The sequence below is a fragment of the Sus scrofa genome, chromosome 9 (genome assembly GCF_000003025.6).
Source record: "Sus scrofa isolate TJ Tabasco breed Duroc chromosome 9, Sscrofa11.1, whole genome shotgun sequence".
Classification (NCBI taxonomy): domain Eukaryota; kingdom Metazoa; phylum Chordata; class Mammalia; order Artiodactyla; family Suidae; genus Sus; species Sus scrofa.
In genome coordinates this window covers 86514930-86526022 of record NC_010451.4, presented here as the reverse complement: position 1 = coordinate 86526022, position 11093 = coordinate 86514930, and the positions used below count along the sequence as shown (strand labels likewise).

The window sequence follows — 11093 nt, the reverse complement described above, 5'->3', positions numbered from 1 at the left end:
ACCTACACAGAATCAGCATAAAAAGGGTATGCCTTTTATGTGTATTTTAAAATAAGTTTTTCAGGTTTTTCTGATGCCGTGATGTACACTAAAGACCAGTAATTCAAATGATCTAAAATTAAAGATAATATAATCAATGAAGGAATGACACAAATAGAGTAATAAGATTCTACTGTCAAATACACTAAACCAGAATAAAAAATAAACTCCCTGATAAAGAGCTAATAAAATACTTAACATGCAAGAACTCCATAATGAGCCCTGCTAAACTACGGCATTCTTTATCAATTAGACTTTGGAATCACTTTTACTCAAGGTATTAAACAGGATACAAAACTAATCATAAAAATATGCATATATAGCTTTTTATATTAAATATAATGGTATACACACACACACACACACACACACACACACACACAGACACCTAAAGAGCAGAAAGTATGTTAGTATTTAAACAGCACTCTCCAAGCAGCCTCAGTTCTGCTCCACTGCCTCTAAACAGGGAACAACATGTACATTTTTTTTTCTTTTTAATATATAATAATTTGGTTTCCCATTATTAAGGAGCAGGAAATGAAAAGGCAAAATGACTTATGTCAATACATCTTTACCATGCCTCCCTGACTTCTAGACTAGAAACCCTTTAAGGGCAGAGGCCGCATCTTACATGTTATGGAAGCACCCTCCCACCCCAAGGTCAAACAGTCAGCACAGCATGTAAATAAATACTGAACATCAGGACTGCATCCCAAGAAGCTGGGAGTGACCTTGAGGTTACGGTCTATGACGGGGGCTCCCAAACTTGACAAAGCATCAGAGTTTGATTTTGTTGGTCTAGGCTGGGCCTAAGATCTGACATTTCTAACAAATGCCTATGGGACATGAATGCTGCTTGTCTGGGGACTACACTTTGAGAATCACAAATCTAGGAAAAAGTCCTTACGATTCTTCTATATAAATGATTCCTAGAAAAGAGAAACAATTGAGATATGGTCAGCAAAAGTCATATAGGAAATCTGGAAACCAGGTTCTAGTTCCAGCTTTATCATAAAAATGACTATATAACTGAAACACACAGACACACACACACACACACACACATACACCGCTGAGCATCACACAACCCACCTCAAAGATGAGGAGTCTGGTATACATGAAAATTGAAAATTTGAAGTATTTTTATAGACAGAATAGAGAAAATTTAAGTGTCTACTATGAATCTCCGAATACATAATTTTCCCTAAAATTATTATCCTCAAATCAGTGTATACTGCCCAGATCACAATGGTTAAATTATAGCTTTTATCCAAAATGAAGAACATACAGCAAGCAAACAAACCAACAAATAAAAAGATGTCCAGACTAAACATAGCAAACCATCCAAACATAAACCCAAAGGGAAATAAGTGTTTTGCAATATTTTAAACACAAACTGCAAACTCAAGTATCTGTAAATGTGTCAAGGGCAGCAGTATCAGCATCATCTGACATCGAGTGAGAAGTGCAAAATCTATGCTACGCTGAAACCGACTAAGTAAGATTTCATCTCATCAGAAGCCCTACGTGATTTGTGAGCATGTTAGACTTGAAGTAGCAGTGGCATAAGCCACTGAGATTTTATTGTCAATGCTTTACTATCTGTTTGTAAAATAACATGATATATTGAAAATACTCAACAGTTCCTAAAAATTATATTTCTGACATATAAACAGACAAAAGGAGAAACAGAATTGTTTTACATGAGAAGACACAATGAAACATCACTGTCAAACAAAAACTTCCATTTATAATATTTTATGACTCTGAAATACCAGGTGATTAGAAGGTAAATATCACTTAATTCAAATCCCTAGCTTTACAGCTGAGTAAACTGAGGTACAGGGAAGCCTAGAGGCTCAAGACAGATAGCTTGTCAGCAGCACAATGGAGACTGAAATCCAATTCTACTGACTCTAATTTCTCCAGTGGGGAAAAAAAAAATTTAAACTACATTTTCCTGGAGCAAAACACAGTTAATATAACACAGTATAAGTATAGATCATTTTGAAAGGATAAATAAAAATGATGTATATATGAAACATGCTGAATGAAACCCAGTAAAATATAGCTTAGTAGTTAAAAGACTTCAAAAAAATGAGTTGGAAAGAGAAGTACTGGAAAAGTGTCACACTTAATTGAGTGTTATGACTGTCAAAAGATGACACTACATGTCACTTAAGTGGCAGCATCTGATAAATCAATCTGGAAAACTGATTTTTAGAAACATTCAAGTTTTGGCTTTGCTATTTAAGTTTTACCATACAGCAACAGGCAAAACCTTTCACATTATGATTTTTTTTTTTTTTTTTTGCAGTTTTCAACAGAGAAACAGAAACAGCCATACTCAACCTAAATATTTTGTAAGTGATTACAGAAAAATTAAACCCTTCTGTCTTACCATCAAAGAAGCTCTTGGCTCTTAGATAACTGACACTGAGCCTAAGAACTGAGAGTTTGTCCAGCTTATTAATAACATCTTGTGGAAAAGGCAACAGGCTGGCCAAGCGGTCCAATTCTGTATTAAGTCGGTCTCTATGCCGCTTTGAAGGATTTGACTTGATTCCTTCAGCTGGGATTGGCTTGACACTGAAAAACAAACAAAGCACCATAAAATGCATTAAAATCTATAAAGCAAAAATTTCTATTGCATTATAAAATCTCCTCGAATATTTTTTTAACAAAACAAACATCTAAAATCTACTTCAAGTTCATATAAATCCTTTCAAAATGCTTCTTGAATACCTTAATTAAGAAAAACAAAGGAATGGGTAAACTCCTTCATGTTTTATTAAAAACTTATGAACCCATCACAGGAAAATGCTGAGTACATCTTATACACCTTATATATTTATTGTATATGATTTCCATGAAAAAATCTACTAGGATTTTCTACCTCTCACAGCCATTGTTACAGGGGAAAAAAGAAAACTGCAAGAAGTTATGTGAAAATTAAGCTTCCTTTGCTATCTTCCACAAGAATCATCTTGGAAAAGTCACTTTTGCTATAAATAGGAGCAACCCTAAATAAAAACTTATCTTCATGATGCTTAGCTTCCAATATTTAATACTTTCATCCTGTCAGTGAAAACATCTCAAACCTGGTCCAGCCCCTCTGCAAGGTCCTCCAGCCATCTAATGGGCAAATCCAACATTAAGGCAAGAAAATATTTGACTTTAGTTACTGATATTTGTTGGGTGACAAATCTTAGAGGCTAACTGTGATTAATGATAAATTTTGCTTTTGTAACTGGTGGGTAATCTGACTTAATTATTAGTTATCATAGTTTGTGACTCAATTAAAAAATTCAATATAATCCCAACATTCAGCACAATTTTCATCTGAGTGAAAAGATATTTATGGTTAGGAGTAGAACTTGAGTTCAGAAATAAGAAATTGAACTTCATTACAAAGGCCTTAGCCAGGATTTCATAACAGAAATTCATTAAAGTGAATATAAATAGAGAGGATATTAAAAACCAAACAACATAATTTTTAGATCATGTTACTACACCCTCCCATTTGCCAGAAAAATAATTATTCAGAGAATTCTTTTGACAAAGACTTTTTTCCTCCAGTTTTATTGAGAAGACAAACACATCTGTGACAATTCAAATTAAATTACAGTATCTTAAAAAGTATAAACTGGCTTGAGTATAATGCTGTTAAGTTGATTCAATCAAAACATTTCTAGATAATTTATGCTTTTAATGGTATGAGCCAACATGAAGAAGTAATGCTTTATACAAAGAAATTATAGAAAGTAATGTGAAAATTTAACACATTTTTTACTGTCCCTAACCAGTAATTTCTTCAGAACTTGTCTGTTTCTATTTTTTCTATTATACCTCATGTTATTCCTGCAAAAAAATAAGAGTAATAAATTGGTAAAGTGGCATACTTTCCACTAGATACTTTCTCCAGACTATTTAAATAATTGCATACTTAATAGAAATTGGTGACTATTTATCTAGCTCTTTTCCCTAATCATATTACATGTATAATCAAATTCAAGTCACACCTAATTACTGCATTTCTCCAATTAATCAACTGAATTTCAACTTTTATCTCTAATACATGTCTACCTCATTGAATAATTTTCCTCTGACTCATCATCTGTTAAATATTTATTTGCAACTATCATGTCCTAGCAGTTTAGGAAATCATTCTTCCACATATTCAAAATGTGTTATAGGAGCTAAGTACAATGAACAACTGCTAGAAGAGATGGAGCTGGGTTCTGTAAGATGAACAGGACTGCAGGAGGCAGCATGGTGAGGAATGGTGACCTGGCACAGGGCCTTTGAATTGTGAAGCACCAGCTGCAAGAGAGACAAGGACGGAGCTGGCCAGGGCCACATTCCTTCAACAGATAGTGACCTCCCCACACACACCATGTGCCAAGCACAGAACACTGAGTAGTGAACAAAACGTACTGAAGCTCCTGTTCTTCTGAGGCTTACATCCTGATGGGAGGATACATAAATACATAAATGAATAAATAAATGAACAAGCACATAACTTTCCAAGCTGGTAAGTGTTAAGAAGAAAAATAAACCAAGATAAGGAAGTAAGGAGTGATGGGTGCTGGTTTTGACAGACAGCCAGGGAAGGTCTCTGATGTGATGTTTCATGAACATCTCAACATCAACAGACATGAACAGGGGAGGAGTGAGCCTTGTGGGTATCTGATGAAAAAAAGTCCATGAAAGAGGAAATCACAAGTGCCCCCTCAGAAATGGTATCGAACTGACCTTTGGTATCTGGGAGTCATCTTAAGTTTTCAGCCAGGTTTTAGATAACCAGTCTTTTTTTTTTTTTTTTTTGGTCTTTTTAGGGCCATACCTGCAGCATATGGAGGTCCCCAGGCTAGGGGTTGAATCAGAGCTGAAGCCACCGGCCTACACCACAGCCACAGCAATGCCAGCTCCAAGCCATGTCTGTGACCTACACCACAGTTCACAGCAACGCTGAATCCTTAACCCACTGAACAAGGCCAGAGATTGAACCTGCATCCTCATGGATACTAGTCAGGTTCGTTAACCTCTGAGCCATGACAGGAACTCCTATATGACCAGTCTTGTGTTTTAACAAGCTGACTATGGTGATGGAGAGGATGTAATGCAAGGCACATGGCACTGAAGCCAGCACTTCTTTCTGAAATATAAATCTGTCACTCCTCTGATTCAAGTTTTTCAGTAGCTCCATGCAGACCATGTTCCCGAACCTAGAGAACCAGACTCATCTGATCTTTCTATGGCTCCTCCCTATTCCTTTTGTGACTCCACAGAATCCCCTTGCTCTGTCTCACCAGCTTCGAGGTACTGCTCAATTAGATCACATCTGCAAAGTCTTCCCCGACCTACTCCCAATGGACTCCTGCCATACTACTACTTTATACTTTTTATGCAAAAGTCTTAAACAACCGTTCCATTAAGGAATATTCTGTGGAGATAGCATTTCTCATAATTGAAAATGAAATCCACTATTGCACTCTTGGTAGCTTTCCAGTAATGACTATACAACACTGGGGAGAAGAGAATAACACAAATGCTGACGCAAGACAAGCTACTATGACACAGAAAGAAATGACAATAACAGCAGAAGAAAGAGGTTTAGAGGTATTTCTCCATGTGATATGCTGCCCATCTTGTGCTGGCTCTTTGCAGCATTCAACCCTATCCTAGATGAGACTACGTCTTTACACAATGCAAAACTGGTCACAGCTCTAATGTATAATTACGCACATTATGGAATATTTAGTGTGAGATCCAATTTCCTAAGTCAAGTGTTATGTAACCTATGCTGCATATACTTGTTTGTCGCTCTTATTACTATGTAAAGTTAATCATCTTGTACCCCCAGTGCTCAGCATGGTACTTGATACTGAATAGACTCTCCAGGAATGTTTGCTGACTAGAAGTATCCAGGAAAGAAATGTTTGGAGCCTGACCAAAAGGAGTGATAGTAGGGATAAGAAGTAAGCCCTGACTTGAGATTTTTAAACACAGCACTTTGTGCCTACCACACAGCGTGGGACATAGTCAGACTCAAATGTTCACTGAACTGAACTACTTGCTGACTTCCTAGGTAGAGGAAGTAAGGGAGAGGTTGCAAATGACTGGGATCTGTAACGTAGGGTAACAAAGATTTTTCCTAATGGGAGGTATGCCAAACAGAGAGAAAAGAGACTTGACGACAGACCTCATTTATATTTAAGGTTTAAGGTTATATTTATATTTAAGGTTGAGGAAAGGGCGAGGGCAAAGAGGATGGAGGAGGAATGACAGGCAAGACATGAAAAGGATAAGCAGAGACTATTTCAGAGATCACAGAACAAAGTCAAATGAACAAAGGAATTAAATAAGGTCAGGGCTGAGAAGGATCCACTGGATTTGGCATTTCAAATTCAGCTTTAAGCTGAAGCAATAGATGTGACATACCTTTTCACCGATTTTGTGAGAACTACTCAGAACTATTCTGTGAAAATACTTCTTACCTATCCGCACATATTAAAGATGCACCAAATACTCAAAAATAGAAAGTAATTCTACATCACTTACAACCTGCCCTGACTTATGCTAGTGCTTTTACTTTTGTGCTGTCTTTAAACCTATGCCAAGCCATACTGCCATCTATTATGAGACTGATGTGGTGCCTACTGTGCTAAGGAAGCAGATCTGCCATCTATTTAAATAAAAGATTACATCTGAAATATAATGAAATGTCCCCCCATAAGATAGGATTTGGGATTTGTCAAGTTCAGACATCAGAAAGAGAGAGACTATAGATGCTGATCAGGCCAAGGAGCAATTTATTATTTCTTAAACCTTAACTTCAAATATCTTGTCCCAACCTGCAAATCAAAATTGTTGTGAAATCAAAACTTTAGCTGACTGCATGCCACGCTTCCGTTTTAGAAGCCCTGCATGTCTTAAATACTGGTGGTAACAGGCCCAATGGCAAGACCAAGGCCAGTTTGTGTGATATCTTTAAAGCCTTTTAAACATCCCAGGCTAAAATTTCTGTTTGGCTCGTCACTTGTGCCCAGCGTTTGAAAGAAAAGTGAACAATATAATAACCTAGTTTAATCATCAATTACTATAACTGTAAAGTTTACATTTTTTATACAACATTTACCATAAAACCTCAAAATGACTTGCAAAGGAATAGTTCCAATAATCCTATGAGGTTAAGGTGACATTGTCTAATAGAAATTACCTATCACAGTACTAAGTTTGCTCTATCAGCTTTCTACTTTGGGTGATTTAATCTATTCTCACTGCTTCAGACTACTTACCAATAGCTTGTTTATTTCTAGCCCCTGTTTCTGGCTGTCCTCACGTTCATATTTTTCAGAACTTGGGCACACCTTCTCTGCATCTACTGTGGAGGTATGACTCTTACTCCAACAGCCAGGAAATTAAAATATTCTTCAATAAATCTAACATACCACCTACACCCAATTAACCCCAATTCTTACAGCCATTCATTCTTCATGTCCTCTCCACAGCTTCAGCACATACCTATTTATCTCTGAATATAAAGGTTGAATGTTTATAATCATAAACTACAAGCTTAAAGTGATATTGGAGTGGTGATCTGTGATACGAATAAAGTTGAATTTCATTGTTCAGCTGAATACAGCCAGATATTTTACTTCCCTACATGAGGCAAAAAAAAAAAAAAAAAAGATGTCTACAAAAACCTGAGAGAATTCTGGTTAGAAGTCCCTTGTAATGAGTCAGAATTCTCCAGTAACTCTTCTACTGCCACTCTAACCACTGTTTACCTTTCCCTCTTTTGCTGTACTTAAGGAGCAGTGACGAGGTATAAATAGCATATAATCCTTAGCACAAGATTTTAACAATGAAAATGTGGAACATGAAATATGCCCTAAAAATCACTGTTACTTCCACAATCTTCAAAACAAATTATTACAGATGTTTCCTTTTCTCTCTTCTTTTTTGAATTCACACATTTTTGTGTGTGTGTATTTCCATCAGAACCCACGTAGAATACATCTACCATACCAAAATCACTAAAACATTAAAAATTTAAAGAGGCGGCCAATCCTTAAATTGGTAAATATTCTCAAGTACCTACTATGTGCTTGGTAATAGGAAGCTCTGGTTGCTACAAAGACAAAATGAAAGACAGAATCATCTCTAAAGAGCTTATCTTTCTTACTAGGAGGAGATTCATTCTGTAACAAGGCAAAAATCAAACATAATGTGTTGTTCAATAATGCAGGTGCCATAAGGGTGATACTGTAGAGTTCAGGAAAGTAGGAGCATATGTGCAGATAGAGTAATGGGAGAAGATATCATGGAGATGTGGCATCTAAATCAGGTCTTAAAGACAGGTGAATAGCTTCCAGTTTCATGATGGCAGAGTAAGTGACTTTCTGCAAATACCCTTCTCTTTCATAAAATCATGCCCAACAAGAAAAACAAAGATAGAAACACAAAATCTGTCTTGGATAAACCTAAAAGATAGCTAAGCACACATATAAATAACATGAAGATGAAAAACAGGTAAAAATCCAAATCACCAACAATGGTGATCAGGAAGGAAAATGTAATCACAGTATGTTACTTAACTCATCAGGAAACAATATTTACAGGAAACAATGTTTTATTAAAAAATTATGAAACACTGTAAGTGAATTTAATCTAAAACTGTGATAAAATTATAAATTCTAAAACTAGGAAGATGAAGGAGTGAAAAAACAGCACTAATAACCATACCTATTATCATAAAACATCAACATATAGTACCTGGTAGACTACATTTAACATTATACACATACTCCTGACTTTTTAATGTACATATGTTATTTAATATGAATATCTTCCAAAACAGCATTTCATTGAAAATAAGGTAAAGGAGCAAACTGAAAATTTAAGACCAAGGAAGTCTGTATGTAAAAGAAACCTCAAGTAGAAAAATCTGCAAACATACTCAACCATTATTCCACATGCATAATTCCAAAAGAGAAGTTCAATTACCTACACCACCTTTTTTTTTTTTTTTTTTTTTTTTTTTTTGCATATGAAGCTGACAATATTTTTAAAGCAAAAATACAAGGGCATAGGCATTCCCATAGACTATTTTGATTGTTTGTTTTTGTCTTTTGTCCTTTCAGGGCCGCACCCTCAGCATATGGAGGTTCCCAGGCTAGGGGTCTAATCAGAGCTGTTGCTGCCAGCCTATGTCAGAGCCACAGCAACACCAGATCCGAGCCGCATCTGCGACCTAAACCACAGCTCATGGCAATGTCAGATCCTTAACCTACTGAGCGAGGCCAGGGATGGAACCTGCAACTTTACAGTTCCTAGTTAGATTCGTTTCTGCTGCGCCACAATGGGAATTCCTCCCATAGACTATTAATAGAGTCATCTGAGAGCATGTTTCAAGGCACATTATTTGGCTCAACCTTAAGATTAGCCATACCTTTGCACCTCAGACTTCCACTTATAGGAATTTTTCCCAAGGAATGAACTAAAAATTTGCATAGAAATGCACATATCTCATGGGTATTCTCTGAAGTACTAGCTGAAATATTTAAAGGTTGGAAATAAAAGAATTTCCTCCTCCAAATAGCGGGAATTAATGGAAGGGAGTACTATGCAGCCATTGAAAACAAAGTTTTAAAGGAGGGGAGGTAGTAGCGAATGAATGAAAATAGGAGGAAAGACTAGTAAGAAAGGGCATGATTCCAAGTATGGAGATAAGCAACCACAAATCATATATGGGACACTAAATTTATTTCAGAACACTATTTGAGAAGAAACAGTGGGCGCTAAGGAAATTCTTAGTATATGGATAAAACCTATGCATCACTGAACTTATTCACCAGGACAGTATGGTGAAGTTGCTAAGAACATAAGCTTTGGAGCCAAACGACCTGAAATCCAATATTCAAACTTAGCCTTTTCAGTTACTACCTTAGAGATTTGAATCTTCGGTTCCTAGCTGTAAAACTAAAATAATGATACTTTTTCATACTACTATTATAAGATGAAATAAAATGTCTGTAAAGCACTGTGCACGCTTGCGTCACAAGTGCCAGCAAACAGCAGCTTTTGGATACACTAAACCAGAACGCAAAAAGAAAAACCAATCGTAAAACAAGTGTGGAAGTAGAAAGGTACTGTTGTTAAAGATTTGCATGGTACTAATTTTTAAGTAACTGTCTAAATTATATGCATCAATAGGCATGTACTGTGTAAGTTTATTCACCAGTGGAGTAGCACATTTCATTATCCATAATTGAGAACATAATCATATACTGCCTCTTACTGTCCCACAGGAGAACTGATTACTCTATGATCATGTAAACTAAAATTATTTAAAGAATAGAATTTATGTTTCTGTTTCACCTATATCATTAGCACTTTTCTTCTGCAAATTTTAGTTGTGAGAATGGTAGTTTTCACTGTCCTGCCTTATTGGTCAATCACTGGCCCAGATCTATAGAAGCAAGGAAACTAGACCTGATGTTTAATTTAGATCTAGTACCTTTTCAATTTATATCTCACTGTTTCCTCTTTTCAATATTTATTTTTGATAAATGTTACCAATAACTGAACACTTTCATAGTTCCAATATGTAAGAGCCTCTATAGTCACTAAAAACAAACTATCTGAACAAAGCTATCTGAAAGGTAAACAACAGTGGAGAAAAGTATGTAACTGAAAAGACCTGTCCTTTTATTTTAGAAGCTATTCAGGAAATGGTATCAAAATACATTTATATATCAAACATTTTCAGTAAGATACTACATAATTTTATTCAACCAAGTAGATATTATATACCTGAGGTTCATTAGGTTTAAGCAGAATGAACAGTAATACAGCCAACAGCAAGGAAGACAATGCTTTTATATTAAGGCTACTTTGTGTGAACAAAGTAAAAAGGATCAACTGAGGCTAAGAAGTTATTTCTAATTCTGACATTCATGATGGCTGGCTGCATCACCAATTACTGCTGATATAATTATTAAGTGTAGGTTTAATTTACTCAGCACCTAATATTTACCAACATTCGG

General features: G+C 35.9%; 1 protein-coding gene across 1 annotated transcript in view; it reads right to left on the bottom strand.

Moving 5' to 3' along the window:
• Positions 1-11093, bottom strand: part of AHR (aryl hydrocarbon receptor) — a 44085-nt gene that overhangs the window by 29928 nt on the left and 3064 nt on the right. Inside the window, 1 exon segment of the mRNA NM_001303026.1 lies at positions 2441-2628. Coding sequence (NP_001289955.1) covers positions 2441-2628 — 188 coding nt within the window.